This window comes from Miniopterus schreibersii (genome assembly GCF_964146895.1).
Source record: "Miniopterus schreibersii genome assembly, chromosome: 6".
NCBI lineage: Eukaryota > Metazoa > Chordata > Mammalia > Chiroptera > Miniopteridae > Miniopterus > Miniopterus schreibersii.
This window is the reverse complement of record NC_138107.1, coordinates 56,472,286-56,494,267: the sequence shown is the minus strand read 5'-3', so window position 1 is coordinate 56,494,267 and position 21,982 is coordinate 56,472,286. Positions and strand designations below refer to the sequence as shown.

Below are 21,982 nucleotides of genomic sequence, written 5' to 3'. Positions count from 1 at the left end.
CTAAAAACAGAAAGAAGTCTAACAGCAGGACAGTTTGTAGTTCTTCAAAAGTGTCAAAGTTGATAGTGCAAATCATAATACTGCACTCAGAAGAATATTGGTCTTATTCCATTATGTGACTTATCTTTCCAATTTTGCTCTACTTTATGTAACTTCCAGATTTATTCTGTTATAATTGTACCTTCAAAGACAAGCTGATGTTACTCATTTAAAAAAGTGTAAACACAGTTATCAACAGAACATAGAATTATTTACATAAAATGTATAGAAAATAGTTCTAAGTTATATTTAGGAAATAGTAATCAAACAAATGGTTCCTTTCCTACCAAATGAAAAAGCCACTGAAACAGAATAGGATAAGGATTGGGCAAGAAGCATGAGATTGTGTTGGCAGGAGTCAGTGATAGTGAGTGACAGCATGAGAAAAATGGATGCAATGTGTTCCTCCATCACTGCTGCTCTCCTCTCTGTGTGAATTAGACAAATAGCATGGATGCAAGGGGAACTGGGGACAATGCTCAGAGGACAGGAACCGTTTCCATACAGCTCTGCCAGATTCGTGAGAGTAATGGTGCGTCTGCTTTTTGTTGTTGCTGTTGTTACTTAACCTTGTCATGGATTCATTACTGTTTTATGGCACTTCTTTTGTGGGTTCTTACTCATATTACTTTATCACGGCTGTGCTGGATTGTCTGTTGGCAGTTCAGCACCATCTACCCCTTCTGTACCTTGCCTGATATAACGGCTTCCTGGGAAGTATGTGTGCTTGTTTTTTTCTCCTCTCATTGTGTCTCCTTGTGTCCCACTCCATCAAATGTGCAATTTAGATATCCAGAAGTCCATTACAGACAATTAACCTGTAGAGATTTTCTTTTGATTTGTTTTCATCTTTTTTTGTTGTTGTTTTCCCATTCTCTCCTTCCCCCAGTAGCAAAATTCCAGACACTGAAACTGTTTTTACCTTCTCCTTTCACCTAGAGCTCTCTCTGTCTTAGGGAAGTCTCTTGTTTGAGAACATTTATGCCAAGATACACATTCATTTATCTATTTAGTCAACTTTCATTGAATTTTTGTAAGCTTCATAACATTGTGCCAAGTGATATTATAGGGTGATTCAGCAAAATACATAAAACTAGATAGAATGTGAGGGTGAAATGTTCAAACATGTTTTCACCAAAACTACTATTTAAATTATACTATAATGCTTATGTTTATAAAAGGCTCCTAAGTGTTCGGTTGTAAGTTATAGTTAATACAGGTGGCTTTAACTATGGGTTAATTTTCTTCAACCCTTACCTTAGATAATTGTTGTCGTAGAACATTTAAATGACATGATTTTGAGCTTTGTACTGTTAAAATTTTTAAATGTATCTCAAGACTAAACTGTATAATGTGTTACATTTTAGGTCAGAAGACATGTCTTCATCTACATGGCATTTTCCCTTACCTCTATGTGCCATACGATGGTTATGGACAGCAGCCAGAAAGCTATCTTTCTCAGATGGCATTCAGTATCGACAGAGCACTTAATGTGGCTTTAGGCACTCCATCTTCCACTGCTCAGCACGTGTTCAAAGTGTCATTAGTATCAGGAATGTAAGTATATGATATCTTTTAAATTTTTTATTTATCTGTATTTCTATTGCCATTCTAATTAAACAAAAACATATCCATTTAAAATATACTCTTCATTTTTCTTTTACTTCTAATCTGATGGAACTGGGGCAGACTTCTTGCTGTAAATTTTTCAAGTAAATTTTTATTGCAATAAAATGGTTAACAGTGATTTTTGTTTTAACCTTTCCATTTCTCTGATTTCTGAAACTGTAGAAATTCATGTAATTCATTCAACAAATATTAATTGAGCACCTCTGTGTACCAGGCACTGCTCTAACTGTTTGGGATATATTGATGAATAAAACGATGTCTACCCCCCTAGAGGTTACATTCTGGTCATGGGAAACAGAAAATAATCGATAGATATAACATGAAATTAATTTATTTACTTATTATATGATAATTAGTGCTATAGAACAAAAGATATAGAGCAGGATAAGAAGGATCAGTAGTGTAGGTTGGGGAAGTAGACTGGTGGCAATTTTATATAAGGTAATAAAGGGAAAGTCTTAATAAAGGGAAGCAATTTGACGTTTAAGCAAAGTCTTAAATGTAAGAGAGTAGGAGCAGCATGGAGGCAGGTGACTGGAATGGAGGGAGTAAAGGGGAGTAGGACAAAATGAGGTTAGGAAAATATGAGAGGTTAGAGATCACGTTGGCCAGTGGTTCTCAAAGTATGGGTTCCATACTTTGGTTTCCAGGGTCACCAACTTCAACTTTACCTGGTTTGACAGCCATGAGAATGTACCTTTCAGATCTCCAAATACAGGAAGCATAATTGAGTAATAGCCCCAGCTGCTGCGCTAAAATCAATGTATCATCCTATAGCCGCTTAAGTTCCTTTCCATAGACTACTCCCAGTCCATGACTAGGCATGGCAAGGATACTAAGGCAGGCCTCTTCCTGGGAGACACTTGAGGGCTCGGACAGCCTTTCTGAACTTTCATTAGAGTCACACTGCAATAGAAGACACTCTACCAATCCTCCCTCTGTCCCTCTCTCCTTTGCTTGGGATCAGACCTGTATCTAAGTATGGTGGCTGTCCCAGCCTCTCCTGGGTCCCGTTTCATTTTCTCTCACAGATGTTTTCCCTAATAAATTTCTTGTACATTTTGCCATCTGCTTCTCAGAAGACTTGGACTAACACATCAGGGAACTTAATCAAAATACATTCTTGGGTCCTACCCCAGACCTAATGAATAAGAAACTTTGGTGGTAGGGCCCAGGAGTTTGTGTTTTAATAAGCTTTGCAATGATTCTCTTGCATACTAAAGCTTGAGAACCACTGCCATAAGCTGTTCCAAGGACTTTGGTTTTTACTCTGAGCTAATGCATGATTTTGAGCAGCCATGATCTAGCTTAAACTTAAAAGGATTACTTTAGCAGCTGTATTAAGAGTAGATCATAGAAGAATAGGGATAGAAGCAGGCAAGCATTAGGACTCTGTTTCATTAATCTGGGTGAGAAAATACAGTGGCTAGCACTACGGTAATAGCAGGGGAGTAGTTAGAAGTGGTCAGCTTATAGATCTATTCTGAGAATTGAGTCCACAAGATGGGCTCTCTCATTGGTTGAGGGTTTTGAGAAGAATCAAGGAAGACTGCAAAGTTTGAGTCTGTCCTGCTAAAGGAATGGAAGGTGCAGGTAGAGCAGGCTAGCAGGAAAGATTTGGTGCTTATGCTGGAACATGAGTTTGATATGTCTGTATGAAATCCAAGTGGAGATCATAAATCTGTATACTACTTTTTTTTTTTACTTTTTTTTTATTGATTTCAGAGAAAGAGAGAGAGAAACATCAATGATGAGAGAGTCATTGGTTGGCTGCCTCCTGCACGCCCCTGACTGGGGATCGAGCCCGCAACCGGGGCATGTGCCCTGACCAGGAATCGAACCCCGATTGCCTGGATCCTAGGTCGATGCTCAACCACCGAGCCACACCCTGCCGGGCTGTATACTACTTCTACCTTAATCTAGGCTTTCCTCTGGACCACCACAGCATCCTTTTAATTGAATTCCCTTCTTCTATTCTCATCCAGAGTGGTAAAATTACTCTTTTTATAATGTAAATTGGATCCTTTTAGAATCATTTAAAATCCTGAGTGGCTTCATATTGTTCATAGAATAAAGTTTAAACTTCTAACCACTGCCTATGTGATCTGACCCCTGCTACCTCTGTAGCTTTGTTCACTATGCTCTATCCAGGAACATTGGTCTTTTAGTTTCTCTGATGTACCAAGCTCTTTCCACCTTCGTACATGCAGCCTTGGGTTCTCTGTCCTTCAAGCCTTCAAATCTTTCACCTATCCTGAGAAGTTTTCTCTCTCTTCCCTACTTAAAGTAGATTATTATAATTCTGTATCTCAGCCCATGCTTTGTTTTCTTTAGCACGTGAGTTTGCAGTTATTTTAATTTTCTGTTTATATACTTAATTTTCATGTGTTTCTCCCACCATCAGGTAAACTTCATGAGAAAAATGTCCATGTTTGCCTTGTTCATCGTTATATTCTGACACCTTTATGGTGTTGGACACTTAGTAGACTGGACTCAGTAACTGTTTGGTTGAATAAATGAATGAGGTGAAAGTTCGCACCCATCTTATGACAGCAGTAATTATGTTAAAGAGAATCATCAGCTTTATATTCTAACTCTTTTATGTTTAATGGTTTCTAAAAACTTTTCTATACATACTCTTATTTTAAAGTTGAATCTCCAAACAGCCTAGTGAAATGAATAACCACCAGTCTTTCTATAACTTTGATGGGTATTTGTGTTACAGGCATTGCCATATTTTTGAGTTACAAGTCTGGATTCCTGGGGCAAAAGATGAGCTGTTCAATCTAATTTATGGCGACATTTTCCTTTTTCTCTTATTTCAATATTTTTTGGCTTTTTTCTTACCTATATCCCTTTTTTCCCTTAACATACATTTTAGCTTCTGTGATTCCTTTACTCTTTCAATACTCCCTACTTCTTTAAGATAGACAAGGTTGCATTTAGCTACCAAGTTAAAATTTGTACAAGATTTCATTCCAGTGTTCCTAGGCTATGCATTACCCTGAGGCTGGGTTAAAACATAGGATCATGACATGGCCGTAGGCTTATTTCTGAGATTCCTTGCCACTTGTGTGTTAGGAGCCATTGAGTCAGTTTGGACTCCTGGTAACTCTATGAATAGTGATGTCCACAATGTCCTGTCTTCAACAGCCCTGCTCAGCTCCTGTAGACTCATGCCTATGGCTTCTTTTATGGAGTCAATCCATCTCATATTTGGTCTTTCTCTTTTCCTCTGCCTTCTATTTTTCTCAGCATTACTCTTTCCCAAAGAACCTTGCCTTCCCATGATGTGCCCAAAGTAGGACAGCTTCAGTTTTGATACTTAGCTACCGTGATTCTAGAAAATATCCTCTAAAGAGATTCTAAGTTAATTAAGTTAACTAACCAAGATTTTTCCCTATTTGTGCTCATTTTCCTTACTTTGATATTAAAGAACTAACTCTAATAATCAGATATAATTTTTTAAGCATAAAAATATCTACCCTTAAACCCTGTTCCATTCTACTTTATTCCCTTCAACGAGTTTCCCTGTTGAGATTTTTTTGGCAAAATCAACTAAAGCCAACAGTAGGAAGTAAGGATTTCAGGGTAAATTATATAGACTTTCTTGGCCAAAAGAGACAGAAAACTGAATTTATGGAGTTTTCAGGATGTATTTTAGAGCAATAGATAAGAAAACAGAATCCTAGGTTTACAAAGAATTTTGAAGGTTTAATACAATAATAAAATTTTTTAAAAAAGGTATGAGATTCTATATGTAAAACACTAAAGATTGTTAACAAAACCAAAACAAAGCAAAGATAACATGGACCACACCAATGCAAATTTAATTTTCCCCTCATTTATCTGACTAAAGATAAGTCATGTCTCCAGACAGAGGGTTATATTTATATCTATGAAAAATCATAGCAGGGGGAATAAATAAAAGAGTTGAATTTTGCCATTAAGAGAGATAAGGTTATTCATGTAATGTGTCTTTCTTTCACTCCTTCCTTCATGGCAACAAAATGGGGTGAACAACATAAAACTAGATAGGAAGTGGTGTTATTAAAAAAAAAAAAGTTGTTTAAGTATACCCCAAATAGTGACTTTACTGCCAAATTTCTTCTGTGTTTGATGTCCACTACACTGTGAGACACAGCAGAGAGAGGTGGTGTCCTAATGAGAGTAAGTTCTATCTAGTGTCCATCATAAGGGGACAATATTTTCAAAATGAAAGGTGATGGGGATTATCCACCTAACAATTTAATCAACCACTTATATATAGACAAACTCTAAGCAGATATAAAACTTTTTATTTAGTCTACAAATTCATACCTGTTCACATATTGTTTCTAATTACACCATCTTTGAAAAGGATGGTCCGTGTATCAGATGCTCTGGTATGGTTTCAGATACTCCTGAAATGATACAACATGGTAGCCCAATTTATTTCATCCTGCATTGAGGACTTGTTTCTCTCCCTATCATGTAGATTTTTGTTTTTTCCTTTCCCCATTCCAGCTGATGCCCCAAGAAAAACCCAGCCTCAACATAAGTAGGGTCCTAAGTAAGTCCATGGTTTTTTCAGTCTCTCAAGCTCCTAGCTACACAGTTATTACAGGCTTCATTTGAAATGTAAGAGTGTGTGTGTGTGTGTGTGTGTGTGTGTGTGTGTGTGTGTGTATAAAATAGGTATACAGATACATATGCATAATAGGTAAACTCTCTCTACCTAATGAACTTGCAAAATTTATAATAAACAGATGATTAAGGAAAGTGATATACATGCTGTTAATTACAGTTCTTGTAGATGAAGAGCTTTAGTTTTTGACAGAAAAAGGGAAATGGGAGAAGTTGCCTAAAAGGGCTTTTTTTCTCATACATGGTCAGAGTAAAAAGAGCCACTTTTGAAGAGTCATGATGATTGAAATTAACATGTAAAATAGTTTGGTACTCCTTTTTTTGCCCCTAGTTTGTTAAAGTGATATTTTTAAACTTTTTAAAAGAAGTGACCAGATTTCAGTATTTCATATGCTAACCTGTGGTAGGTTTAATTGCAAAGGTCTTGGAGGTTTTGTTTAACTTGGGTGGGGGGCTGTTGGGGGTAATATTTAATATATGTAAGACTGAATTTGGCCAGCTGAGTCGAATTAGGGCAATAAATTACATTATTTCATCTCTGAACGATGAAAATAATTTTATTTTTTTCTTCTTTTATTTCAGGCCTTTTTATGGTTATCATGAGAAGGAAAGACACTTCATGAAGATCTATCTTTACAATCCTGCGATGGTGAAAAGGTACAAAGTTAAATGAAATAAAAGTATGAATAACTATCACTTAAGTATTTTAATAGTCAAAAGAGAAATCTAGAAGACAGTTTTATGTAGTTTATGTCATTATTAAAGAAAGAGACCATAAAATGTACATATATGAGTAAGAAGGATATTTTAAGGGTGAGGAGACCTTGGTTTAATAACCCCTACCTGCTTCTTTTCTGTCTTAGATTTAGAGTTTGTGGAAGTAGATAAGGAGATATGATGGCTGTCATGTATCATTTTAGAGCTCTGTTGGCCAGGCCAGATGTTCAATACCAAGAGAAATTAGCTCTTCAGTGTCAAAACAATGAGAAATGTGTGTGAGAGTGAGGCCAGAGTGGGAGGGTTTCTGAGATCTCAGAATCCTGTTGACTCCTTGTTTAGTCATTAATGAAATTTTATATCCTGGATTTTTTGTTCGTTTTGTTTCTATTTGGTTTTCTTTTCTTCTTTCATTAAGTCTCTCTTAAGACCTATAGCTTATTATGTCTATCATCCTGGAGCCCCTGTTATTGAAGGCAGGAAAGGTACATAGAAGATTTCAGTCATCCTCCAGGTTAAAACAAGTGTTTTCACTCTGTATGGTGACAAGCCAGGGTAAAAGTAGCCTTGGGGAAGTGCTGAGTGTTGTGGACTTTTTTCCAGAAGATCCTCTTTGCCAGTAGGCACTAGGTTCCAAAAGGTAACCTTTTGGTAAGATACAAATTGGCTATTTCCCCAGAGGGAATTTAGGTACCAAGAGAGGCACAGCCACCAAGGGGATGAGGTTTACTCTAAATTGGGCCATTGAGTACACTGAATCACAGTGGTTATTCCCTTCTCTGAGTAACCAGGGAAAACTAGTTTTCTGTTACCTGCCCCCAATCTTACCCAAACAGCTTCTGTTACAGAGGATACCAAAACAATTTTTGAGAATGGTCACTTCACAGACAATGATATTTCTCATACCAGTTTCCCTCTAGTCATACTTTCTCATATCCATGGAACAATCCTTGTGGATTCTTATCTTCTTTTACATTCACAGTGGCAAGAGTAAACCTCAGTCACTTTTTTCTCATTTTTATCCCCAATTGTGCTAAGGGGGAACTATGAATAAAAATTTGCATAAGTCTTTTGTAAGTAACCTATAAACTGTAATTCTGCTTGAAGTAGAAATATAACCTGTTTTTCTTCCTGTGGCTATAGCAATAAAATACTTATTAATCTATTTCCTGTAAGTTTGCTTTAAATTATATAGTCAGTTTATCACAACGCCTATCTGAAATTTCCTGATTGATGCGTTCATTCATTTATCTATTTTTAATAAATACTTATAAAATGCCTACATTTTTTGATGCACTGTGGAATTTGCTGGATAAACATTAGTGAACAAAGTTTGCATGGTTTCTGCTCTTAGGGATTGTATAGCCTAGTGGGGGGACAGACAGTAAACAAGTAACCTAAATATCGAACCAAAAAAATGATAGGTGCTATGAAGGAAAAGAACAGGATTTTATGAAAGAAAACATTTTCTCTTTTATTTGTTATTTTTTATAAGACCTTTATACATGAATCATTTGTTATGGTATTTGACTAACATATAATGTAGTATAATGTATAATGTCAATACTTTTTAAGAGTGAAAAGAGGTCCCTGGGACCAAGAAGTTTGACAACCACTGGAATAAAGCTCTTTTAATATCCTATCAAAGATCCTCAAACTCTATTCATATCCATTCTCTCCTTTTCACTGCCTATTACAGTGAGAGATTCTCGCCTCACATCCAAAACTCGAGATCCACCCTCTTTGACCTTTTCTTCTATCTGTTAGTTACCCCATCTCTCTTCCCCACACACTCATACTCACGACACATACACTCATACTCATAGCTATTTTCCCTGAAGGATTTATCTATACTGTATGTATCCAATTTCTTTCCTCCCATTCACTCTTCAACTTTTTCCAGTGTGGCTTGCACCCCAACCATTCCACTGAAGTTGCTTTCACTAGTGTTGCTAAATCAAATTAACGCCTTTTTGTCCTTACCTTTGACCTCATGTCAATGCTTACAGTGCCTTAAAATAATTCCAGATTTTTTAATATAAACTTCCTCTCATTTTCCTCATACCTGTCTGATCAGTCATATCTATGCCACTTTGTTGGTTCCTCTTTTTTCATCTGTGGTGGTACTGTGGGATTCTGTCTTAGGCTTTTATCTTTTCTCTCTATACTTTGTCCTCACTCTGCAACCTTATCTGCTCCCATGGTTTGGTTTAATATATCAAATAATCTACTGATAGATAGAATAACACTATAGTTAAGAATAAGGGCTCATAAGTAAGAGAAAATTTGGGTTGAATTTTAGCCCTTCTGCTTTTTATTTGTGTGATTTTGGACAACTTTTTAATCTCTCTAGGACTCAGTTTCTCTATTTGTTAATGGGGATGACAGTACCATAGGTTTGTAGTGAGGATTACTTGAGATTAAGCATTTAAAGCACCTACCATACATAGTATCCAGTACATAGTGTTTAAAAACATTAGCTGCCTCTGCTGTGTTAATAAAATTATTCTTATCCTCATTTTCATTCATTCATTTCCAATATTTTCATAGAAATCTACCTGAATATCCCATTATGCCTAAACCCCAGTATGTCTAAAACTCAATTTATCTTTATTCTCCCTCCAAAAGAAATCTCCAAACCTGTTTTCTTCCAATCCTTTCTATTTCAATAAATGCAGCACCACCAACTAGCTGCTTAAGCAAGAAATCTAGGCATTATCTTCAACTCTTATTCTACCTTATTTTCCACATCTAGTTAGCCTTCAGGGCCTGACCATTTATTTCTTTTGTATGTCTCCTGAATCTCAACACATTTTCTTAAAGCTACCGTCATCTTAGTTTTTCCACAGTAGCCTCTCCCTCCCTAGTGTTGTGCATTCTCTAGATAACGTGGTCATTTCACTTTCCTGCTGTTCACAGCCAAATTGCACTACCTCTTCCAGTGTCTTAATAGGCTCTGCATGATTTAACTTCTCATTACCTCTCTAGCCACCCCTTCTCACCACAGTTCTGTCCCTGGTGAGACCTCACTCAGTGGTTTCAGTTCACAAGTGAGCGACGTTTTCTCAGGACCCTTTGCAAGGGCAATTATGTTTGCATGAAATACTCTTTCCTCTCTTCACACAAAAAGTATCTCCAGGCCTAGACAGTTTTGCTCAGTGGTTAGAGCATCAGCCTGTGGACTGAAGAGTCTCCAGTTTGATTCCGGTCAAGGGCACGTACCTTGGTTGCAGGCTTGATCACTGGCCCCAGTCGGGACTCATGAGGGAGGCAACCAATCGATGTCTCTCTCTCTCTGTCACATCGATATTTCTCTCTCTCTCCCCCCTTTCCACTCTCTCTGAAAATCAATGGAAAAAATATCCTTGGTGAGGATTTTTTAAAAAGTAGAAGAAAAAATATCTCCAGTTTACTATTTAGTCTACTACTTAAAGACTTCTCGTCAAGAAGGCTTTGCAGAAACTATCTCTGCACCTCTATCAGATTAGTGTCCCTTTTAGATGTTTCAGATACTTGCCCTGCATAGCACTTATACTATTTCTAATTGCCTGTTATTTGTAGGAAAACAACTCAGAGAAGAAAAATATTAAAATGCTAATATCTCTGGGTAGTGGACTGAGTCATATATCCTTCTTTAGAATTTTTGTATAATCTTTTGAAAATTTTTTCTGAATTTTTAAAAGAAGCTTATTTTAAAAACCTTTTTGACATTTTGGCTTTTTCAATATAGTTAGTATTTAATTGGTTTTAGAAGTAAAAAACACTTCATTGAAGTTTTTTGTTATTTTTAGAGCATGTGGCTTACTTTAAAACTTGATTTAAAACTTAATTTCTTACAAAATACAAAATTTCCAGTAAAATTGAAGTAAAAAATTTATATGCTAATATGATGTGTTTTACTCTCTATTAGCATAATCACAGTTTCACTTAACATTCTAGGAAACATAATTTTATGATATAACTTTTTTTTTCCTAATTTAGGATATGTGAACTTTTGCAAAGTGGAGCCATAATGAATAGATTTTATCAGCCTCATGAAGCGCATATTCCCTACCTCCTACAGCTCTTCATCGACTACAATCTGTATGGAATGAATTTAATAAATCTGGCTGCTGTCAAGTTCCGAAAAGCAAGAAGGAAAAGTAAGGTTAATTTCTCAAGTTCAAATTAAAGCTTTGAAACAAGGGTTATGTACTTGATGATTTATAGAATCATATATATTTATATAATAAGTGCTGAGTAGATAAAGAATAAAGTGTACAAAATGTTGTTAGAGCCCGGCTGGGCGTGGCTCAGTAGTTGAGTGTCAACCTAGGATCCAGGTAATCGGGGTTTGATTCCTGGTCAGGGCACATGCCCGGCTCGCGGGCTAGGCAGCCGATGAATGACTCTTTTATCATTGATGTTTCTCTCTCTCTCTCCCCCTCTCCTTTCCTCTCTCTGAAATCAATAAAGATATAAAAAAAAATGTTACTAGAGTTTATTAGGAAAAGAATCTCAAGTGAAATTTTTTTTGGTAACAGCTTTATTGAGGTATAATTCATATACCACACAATTTGCTCATTTAAAATGGAAAATTCAGTGGCTTTTAGGATATTGACTATTATGCAGCCATCACCATTGTCAAACTTAGAACATTTTCAGTACTTCTAAAAGAAACCCTGCAAAAGTTTGTTTCTAATAGGTGAAAAGCATGAGAAAAATTAGAATTAGCAAATATATGTAAGCCATTTATTTTAGTTATGAAAACTAGTTGAGTATTGGAATGATGATTAGAGGGATTTTTTTTCAAACTATGGAAAATTTTTACAATTTGAAGGCAGAAATATGTGAAATTTAGTTCAGGGGAATATAAAAGCAGGGAAATTGCAAGTATGATGAAATAAAATTTATATCTTAATTCATTTAATAAATAGCCCTCAAGTTTTTGTTTTGTTTGTTTTGTATAAGATAAAATGTTATACTGAATGTGGGGAGGGCCTGGGGGTGGGATGGATGTGGGGTAGAGGGGGGAGGGGATCAGTGGGGTTAAAGGGGGGACATCGGTAATGGTCTCAACAATAAAGATAAAGAAACATTAAAAAAAAGTTATACTGAAATCATGGAAAGAATAGATGAATCATTTTTTTGTATTTTATTTTGTCAAGTTATTTCAGACATATTACAGTTAAATTGACAGTAAACCTTATGGTAAATTAATATGTATATTACATATATGTGTATAACTTAAAATTTTAACTTAATATAGTATGTAATGTAGTCTTACTTTTTGGAAAGTGAGGTAAGTTCAAAAGTGAAAAATATTTAGAAATTTTAATATTATACATGTATATATAATACTCACTCTTCAGTTATATAACCAGTTTTCAACTAAAATGGAAATTACTAATTGCTATGGTTGTTAAGGTGAAGTAGATAGAAGTACTTGTATAGAATCAATGTCTTGAGTACCACAGAAACATTTTATATTACATTTTTTGACATCCACAGTTGAAATTATATGTATATTTAAATTGGAGAGTTTCTGTGTTCTTTAAGGAAATACGCTAAAACAATACATAAATTATAGGTAAGAATTAGTTACATGTTTTAAAGGCACGTTTTGTTGAAAAAGCAAAGATGGTAATACCTGATCCCACTAATTACACCATTTTGTGATCAGGCTAGCCAATAAGAAAGTCAAAGTATTAAATTTAGCTGGAGAGGATTGAAAATTTAGTATATTTCATAATGTTAATATTTGAACTTCCTCTTATCTGAAAATTTAAAGTCCTATAAGAGATCACTGAAAATTTGCTGAAATTTAGAGACTACTTCCAAAGCATGACCCTAGGACCCAGTTGCTGAAACTAGGACAGCTAAACAAACATGTCCCCTCTTCATCTGCTGGTCAAATTGTATTTGCATTTGCCACAAGTTTTCACTCACTGCCATTATTTCTGGAATGCATTGTGTATTTTCTTTTTGTTCAGGGATTGGTATTCAAGTATGTTTTGAATTTTATCTGGAATTTGATTTCCACTAGAATTTTAATTGAGGCTCATACAGAATACCCTAGGAATTTGGATTGAATTCTACAAAAATTTTTAGTTCATATTTATTTATAAAGTGAGTTTTTAAGCATACCTATCAGAATAGCACATTTAAATTTATTCTTTATTCTAGTATGAAAGTCTTGTAGCCATTCCTCTCTCATAAGCATATATTGCAAATACTTCTTTCCCCTCTTAAACTGGAATCATTACTCTCAACTGCACATATATGCATTCCTAGGTATGTATGAATTTTTGGAACTAATCATATATGTTGTATATTATTTTACTTAAAGAGTAATTATATGCAAGTTAAAATTAGAACTTATCCCCGTATACTTTTCTCTTTCCAGGTGATCCATTGCATGCAACTGGATCTTACAAAGATCAGCTACCAGGAAATTCTCTTACTGGTACATTATTTCGGTGGGAAGAAAATGAAATTCCAAGGTTAGTTAATGTTGTAAAGGAGAAGAAAACTTACTTATATATATCCTACTGCATTCAAAAATTAGTGGTTACCATAATTTCATTTTAACCTTATATTTGGTGTTTTTAGTATATAAATTGATCAAAACAAATCTCAACATTAGTATGTTACACAGAATCATAGATTTTAAAAAGAGACCATGAAAATATACCTAATTATCACCTAATTAATCAAAGAAATCTGGATGTAAGTTTTTGTACTTCTCTCCAACATTCATCTGCATTCTGCATTCCAAATTGATGTTTTATAACTTGTCTCGTAAAATTCACATAATAAAATACCATTTGAAAACCTGCATAGTAAATAATTTTAGTAAAAAATAACCCTTTAAATTTCTAAACAGTAAATATTTGTAGGAAAAAGTGGGTTGACATACTGAGTATGAATAATATAATCTGTGATTTCTTTGGACTGTTTTATTATTTATTAGACTATCTTATTAACTTATTTTGGGGAAGGTGACATACTCTAAATATTTAGAGTTTCCATCCATAAAGCAGAGATGTAATCAGTACCTATATACATTAATAATAGCTTTACCTACATGGAACTCAGAGGGATTTCTGTTTTATACCACAGTGTTGGTCAAGCTTTCTTGATCCTTTTATTTATAATTGGGTGGTTATGGTTTTCCTTTTTTTACTACATATATGTCAACTGATACTTTTTAAGTAGATATTTTTTATGAAGAATGCAAAGTGGAAAAAGTATTTAAATGAATTTTTTTTTCATGAAAAGAAAATGTGCATTTATTAATCAGTGGAAGATAAACTATCATAAAATATATTTTTAGATCTTAATTTATATAGTTTAAGATCCTAATATGTACTTGACAGAATTTTCCTATTATAGAATTACTTGGGCTTTTTTTAATATCTAAAATTAAGAAAAAAAATATCACTAAATGATAGAAATACATTGTTTTATGATTGGAATGTTATGCCAGATTGAGACTTGTAAGACTTTGAAGTTATACGGACAAGGACTTGCCTTCCGTCTTGATTCAGCTTAACATGTATCAGGACTTTTTGATAAACACACATACATGTACACATGCACATACATACACATGCACTTCTTGATTCATTCTAAGATACAGCAGAAATGTTTTTATAATCATGTTGAAATGGTATTAAGTTTAGAGAGAATATTATTTACCACATCAGATTCAAGTTCTAATCAGTCCAGAGCAAAGTGACCAATAAGCTGCTTGTTTCATTTTTTTATGCCTGTGATACAGTCCCTCTGTCTCTCTAAAATTGGAACAAACTAACTTGACCCAAGGATTTTACCTATTCACTAGACCCTTTGGTTTTCAAAGTTCTACATTTAGTCCTTGTTTTTTGCATGCTCAAGTCAAAGTTTATTTGTATTTGAAGTCCTTTTTGAACAAACATCTTTCTGGTTAGGTTATAAAGGCTTCACTGATTAGGAGTAAGTTTAGGGAAACCCTGTGTATTATAATGAAAAGTTTGAATTTTAGACTTTTTAAGGAGCCTATTTTATTACTCTTAATAGTCGACAAATTATAAGCAAAGATATGAATAGGCAAACTAGTAAAATTAGACAAGGTACTCAGAATTTAAAATAAATATAGGATAGCTATATATTTTTTGTGCCAGATTATTCCATATTTTGTATTTTGGGAATGCTTATATTGTATTAAACATGAAAATCCATAATTTCTTGAAGTACAAATAACAATGTCAAAAATTTTGCCATAAACCATTACTCTTAGATTTTATTAGCCTCATTTCTATCCCCAATGCTAGCACCTTCTTCTGTGTACCTTTTTTTAACAAAGAAATATTTTATGCCCTTTCGCAAACATTACTACAAGGGCCATAAGAGAGAGCAACAAACTTGTAATGAGATGAGAGTGCTGAGTTAGCAGTTCTTCCTACCTTACTAGCTAGCTAGCTCATTGTCAATTACCACATCAAGGACCTTCAGGATCATTTGCCAGAGTGTTGAATCCCACAAAAACTGAATCTACTGTAGTAATCCCAACCCTGGCTACCTGTCAGAATGATCTGAAGAGATTTTTAAAATTATAGATATCTGAGCTTTATCCTCACTAATTCTAATTAGTTGGACTGTTTTGTTAAGCTGTGAACAGAAATGTTCAGAGAGGTACAGTTGTCTCCCATCATTATCTTTTCTCTAACTTTCATGGCTAAAGTGAATAGTCTGCATGTATTTGTTGACTCATATTTTTTACTCACACTTTTTCTATCTTCTGGAAAGTTCTGATTCTGAAAGCTGCTTTTTTTCCCTAGGAACATCTGTTCTGAATGTCTGAAATAGCTTTGTAATAAGTGCAAGAAATAGTTTAAATTTCTACTATGAGACTGTATTTTTTGATGCTAGTGTTTCCCTCCTTTGTCATAAATGTGCTACTTCTGGAAAATCCACCCTTGAAATTTACACTATAATTCTTCCAAAGTTTTTGAAACCTTTTGGTATAAGGAGAAAATTGTTGACCATAAACTATTTTATCTGGTATGTCATTTCATCGCAAAATTTATTTTGTTAAATTATATGAATGAAGGAGATGAAAAACATTAAGACTTATTTTTCTGAAAGTGAAAGATATATTGTGATAGATTGACTTATGTTTCTTTATCACTGATAAAAAGATATGTGTATGTATGTTTGTATTTACACATACCCATCTATGCATACATGTATATTTATTTGAATTGTAAAAATTCTGTGGTTTAAAAAATTAATTTCTAATGTTCCATCAAAATTTCCTTAGGAATAGACTATGAAAAATGAGGTTTTGCTAGGATGTTTCTCTTAAAACATTAAAAGATGTTTCAAATGTAAATGTGAATGAAATATGCCATCACCCACTTTCTAGTAAAATCATGGTTCTCTCTCTTTCACTTGGTGTCCATATTGATAGGATATCTAAATTTTGGAATGTGTAAACTGGGGTTCACCCTAGAAGTTGTATGTTGATCCATCAAGCAGGGGTAGTTATGTGGTGTCCTAATCTTTTTGTGTGGCTCTGATAAAAAACAAAAACTTCCAAGTCAAAGAGCATTAGCAGGAGTTCTCATAAAAATTAATGACTTGTGGTGTTACCACATTTCCTAGCTGTGATCCCATTATTGAACACCTGGTTTCCCAAATCTGTAGGTACAGAGAATTTTAAAGCATTATCCAGCTCAGCAGTAGTTGGGGGCAAGGAGACCAGTATCATTTGCCCATTTTTCAGTATACTCACCTCCCCTCATCTCTTGTTGCATATTCTCTCCTTATTTTTCTAAAACAATCTGATTGCTGAGAAAGATGCCTCTGGGCAGTTGTTCCTCTGTTATCCCATTCTGTCCTGGGTGTGGCCCACATGTTGAAACATTGTACATTCTCTGTGTATAAAGTATAACGAACCAAAATATGTAGGATGTACTGCAAAAGGATCTCAACTGAGTTGTCAATATAATAGTATTTTTGTATTTTTCTCTTCCTGTTTTTCATTTCTTTATATGTATATACACAATATCAATTATGTTATGAATACTTGTGAATTAATATATCACTGGCTTCTTTGCTTACAACCTAAACATGAAAAATTGTATAAGAAAAATCTTGAGAAAAGTATGCTCTGACATAATTATTGTGGGTTTTTTATATGTTTTTGATACAGCTCTTTAATACTGGAAGGTGTTGAACCACAGAGTACATGTGAATTAGAAGTAGATGCTGTAGCTGCTGATATCTTAAATCGGCTGGACATTGAAGGTATATACAATTATTCTTAATATATATTTTTATTTTTTTTAATTAATGACCAAAGTAGATTGGGAAGAGTAGAGAAGAAAACATTACTAGAAATATGTTATAGAAGGAAGATGCAGAATGTTACAAAGATTGTTTCTGCACTTCTGAAGCAATTTTTCATTTATATTTTTCATTATTTTTTATTTATATTTTCATTCATATGAGTATATTTGCACAATCATGAACCTAAAGTAAATGTTACACTAAATAAATTAGTTACTATTGAAAAACTTGATAGAATCTGATGTAATTTTTTTAATGTCTAGGTTATATACCAGGGAGGGACTCTTAGATGTATTGGCTATCATCAGATGTCTGGATCTTACTCACTCGCTGGGTTTGGGGAGCCACTGGGAAGGAAACTAAAAAAGGAGTAACGTAAGAGATGTAGGTTGGGGTAGTTCGCCTGTTTTATCACATAAAATAGGTAATTGTTTTTCTTGAGGCAGTATTCATTTTTTTAAAGTTTGGATTCCTTTTTCAAAGCAAGTATTTTTTACTTTGACCTTGTAGTAGTGAAGTATTACTGTGATTACAGCTCAAATTGGTGGAAATCCTGGTCTACAGGCCATATGGGAAGATGAAAAGCAACGGCGAAGAAACAGAAATGAAACTTCTCAGATTAGCCAACCTGAATCACAAGGTATTAACCAAATAGTACTTTAAATATTTTTTTAAACAAGATATTTCAATGGAAAAGGTTAAGCCATTGAGGTTTTACCTTGACCTTAAACTTTACTTTTCAAATTACTTTAAGATTTTCTATATATTTTTTCTATATATTTTTTCTATTCTCTTTGCTCTGAACCAGTAATTCTTTACCTCCCAAGTGTCACTCATTGTTTCTTTTCCCATAAGATACCTGAATCTTCATTGTCCTTGATTTTCACCATTCCTTGTCCTCCTGTTTCACGTTTTTGCTCCTTTTTTATTCTCTAGTATATTCTAAGCTTCTGTATTTCCAAATGAGCTACAGGATACTCATAGAATATCATGAGTCCCAACTTAGAAACACTGTGTTTAATTCATTAAGCTTTGAAAATGTACCCATGAAATACAGCCCCCAGATTATTTTCTGGATATGTCACGTGAACTCTCACTTTGATCATCTACAGCTCTGAAGAAAATGCTCATTTTATTTATTATTAAACCCTGCTACTTCAAAAAGAATTTGAGGGGGCTCAAATAAATGCATGGACACAACAAAAATACTAAAATAAAAGTAAAAGAATAAAAGACATAATTCACAAGGGAAATATATTTGCAGTACAGTAGTAAGCCTATATTGAAGTCCAATTAAAATTTCAAATTTTAATATAGTGTCTTGGACACTAAAAATACTTTGATAAACTTTGAATGCCCTCTATGCCTTTTAAAGTAGAAATAATACATTTTATGAGGAGAAAACTTCTAGGTTCAGAATGTATGATACATGTATATGTAGAGAACAAGGTGTTAGATTTGTTATAATTACAGAACTTATTCTTGAACTGACTTTAAGTGCCTAATAGAACTACTTTTAGGTGGTATTATATGTGTCAAGAGAAGGATAGGAAATTGCTATTTTAAAAGCTATTCTAGGAGAAAAGAAAATATTTCATTCACTTGCTGTACACATTTTTTAATGCACTTTTAAAACTCAAAGATCGCAGGTTTGTGCCAGCAACAGAAAGTGAAAAAAAATTTCAGAAGAGACTTCAGGAAATTCTCAAACAGAATGACTTCTCTGTGTAAGTGGTTATTTATTATAGATCTCAGAACTATTTTATTGCTTTGTTATCTAGTTTGTTATAAAGGATGTGTTTTAATTAACCAGAACGTTATCAGGATCTGTGGACTACAGCGACGGATCCCAGGAGTTCTCTGCTGAGTTAACATTGCACTCTGAGGTTCTGTCTCCTGAAATTCTTCAGTGTACACCAGCTAATATGGTAGAAGTCCACAAAGACACAGAGTTGAGCAAAGGTGAGGTTTTCTTTTCAGGTGTACAGAAACTACCCTAACAGACAGCTATATATGTAGCTCTGGGGTATTAGTGTTTGGTTGAGTTTGCTAAGTTTTTCTCTTTTTCCCCCTAAGAAGTAAACATCACTGATACAGCAAAAACCTCTTCCCCATTCCTTTACTTTTTCTTCATCTCTAGAGGTAAGCACTATTCTGAAGTTGGTGCATACTGTTACCATGTATGATTTTAATCGCATGTATTTTCTCATATACAGGATGGGGCAAAAGTAGGGTTGCAGTTGTGAGTACGTGAGACACAGTTTATTCTTGTATTATGTTTATTAATTATTTTATTATTTTCCATACAAACAAATGTAAACCTACTTTTGCCCCCACCATGTATGTATGCCCACAGCATATACTATTATTTTAGGTTTTAAGTTTTATGTAAATGATATCCTACTTATCATAGATTAAACAACTTGCTTTTTTCATTCAATATATTTTTAACAACTTACTTGAGATATAATTTACATAACATAAAAGTCACTCATTTTAAGTTTATAATTCAATGATTTATACTAAATTTACAGTTCTTTAAACCTCTCCATCATTCAGTTTTAGAACATTTTCTTCATCTCAGGAGATTCTATGTTCATTTGCAGTCCCCGCTGTTCCACCTCCAGTCCTAATTAACCACTAATCTACTTTCTTGTCTCTAAGATTTGCCTCTTCTAGATATATGTAAATGAAATACAATGTGCCATCTTTTGTGTCTTGCTGCTTTCACTTAGCATAACGTTTTCAGGTTCATCCATATTGTATCAGTATTTTTATTGCTGAATAGTGTTGCATTGTATGGGTATACCATATTTTGTTAATTCTTTTACCAGTTGATGAATATTTGAGTCGTTTTCACTTTTTGGCTCTTAAGAGCAATGCTGCTAGAAACATTTGTGTTTAAGTCTTTGTGTGGATATATATTTTTATTTTTCTTGAGTAAATACCAAGGAGTGGAATTGCTGGGCCCTTTGGTAAATTTGTTTAATTTTTTAGTAAACTGCCAAAACCGTTTTCCAGTGTGCCTGCACTGTTTTAAATTCCCACTAGTGATGACCCCACGTCCTCACTAACACTTATTATCTGTCTTTTTTATACAGTCGTCCTAGAGTGTGTGAAATTGCATCTCAATATGGTTTTAATTATAATTTCTCTCATTAATGATGCTGAGTATTTTTATGTCAGTATTATAACTTTGAAATCTATCTCTTCATACATGTTTCTAGGTTATTCATTTTAGCTGCTGATCAGTGTTCCTTTGTAAGGGTAAACAAGTTTACTTGTTTCTCTACAACTATTAGATGTTTTTCACTTTTGCACTGTTAAATAACAGTGTTATATCTATTACCTGTGGCTTCATGCAAGAGTTTCTCCACAAAAGATATGTAGAACTATAATTTTCCAGGTCTTAAAGTGTATGTATTGTACTATTGTATTCTAACTGGGTTTCTGTAATGCAGTTAGCTTATATATGATTGGGAAATAAGAGAATAATGAAAGTTTTAGTTAGAAGTCATATTTCATATGTAATTTTTCTAGGCAAGGAGAGCCAGACTAGCAGGAATAGAATTACAGCCTTCAGCATAAAAGGAAAAGCCCTTTTTTCACTGCTACATTGGAAGCAGGGGCTTTTGACTGTATTAAATAACAACTAAAAATGAGCACCTACACCAGAGCTTTCTCTCCCCTTAAGAGTTGAATCCCAGCACTGTGCCATCTCTGACTAATGGCAGGTTGCACCATCTCCTCAACTTATTTAATGGCAGTCTACTGGTTCAGAGCTCTTCTATTTGCTTTGTTTTAGCTGCACTGTATAATCAAAATGTACCTGGTATTTCCATACTATTATTTTCTGTGCACGTTTAATGTCCATACTGAACTATCTTCCTGACTAATCAGAATTAAACAGTTACTGAGTTTGTTAGTGCTCTGATTACAAAGTTGCCTAAATTTTGCCTTAACTTGTTTTGTTTTTTTTATAAGCCTTGTTATTTTTAGTGCTCAACTTTTCAGATTTTGAGGTATGTTAATAGTAAAAATACCACATTATAGTAGTGCCAGTATTACAAAATGGCTCTATAAAATGATTTAACCTAAATTTATATTTTCACAGTGTATTAGAGCTTATGTTTCCCCTACATCCTCAGTAACATTTGATAGTATCAGATGTAAAACACTTTTGCCGTTCTGATTCTTTGAAATTATACCTCCTTAGTTTAATATGTATTTACTGATTACTAATAAGTTAGAGCATTTGGATTTTTTTACCTGAGAATTGCTTATTGGTGTTCTTTGTTCATTTTTAATTGGGTCACTAGTCTTTTTCTTCTTTATAGGAGTTCCTCATATTTTTAAGATATTAGGCCTTCGTCAGTTATATATATTGTAGAGATATTTTTTCCCCTATCCAGACTTGTACTTTAGAAGTCTTCAAAAAAAATTTTTAGCTTTCTTTTCCATCTTTTTTTTTTAAGGTCTTTTGCAGGGCTTCAGTTTTAATGTCAAATTTAACAGATTTCTTTTCCTTTATGGTTTGGTTTCCTTACCTGGTTTATGAGTCCTTCCCTACCCTGATTTAGTGAAAGTTTTCATCCTTAAGGTTTATGTGAGCTTACAGTTTGGTTTTTTACATTTAGGTCTTCAGTTTACTTCTACT

At 34.0% G+C, this 21,982-nt stretch overlaps 1 protein-coding gene across 5 annotated transcripts in view; it reads left to right on the top strand.

The window, feature by feature from the left end:
- The window catches only part of REV3L (REV3 like, DNA directed polymerase zeta catalytic subunit), a 129,506-nt gene that overhangs the window by 40,290 nt on the left and 67,234 nt on the right, over positions 1-21,982 (top strand). For all 5 annotated transcript variants that reach the window (XR_013999033.1, XM_081140490.1, XM_081140489.1 and 2 more), the window contains 8 exons: positions 1,407-1,596; positions 6,877-6,951; positions 10,993-11,153; positions 13,397-13,493; positions 17,189-17,283; positions 17,861-17,965; positions 18,968-19,052; positions 19,139-19,287. Coding sequence is in view for 4 of the 5 variants with exons in the window: in XM_081140489.1 (XP_080996615.1) it covers positions 1,407-1,596; positions 6,877-6,951; positions 10,993-11,153; positions 13,397-13,493; positions 17,189-17,283; positions 17,861-17,965; positions 18,968-19,052; positions 19,139-19,287 (957 nt within the window). In the remaining variant the exon portion in view is untranslated. The remainder of the gene's footprint in view (positions 1-1,406; positions 1,597-6,876; positions 6,952-10,992; positions 11,154-13,396; positions 13,494-17,188; positions 17,284-17,860; positions 17,966-18,967; positions 19,053-19,138; positions 19,288-21,982) is intronic.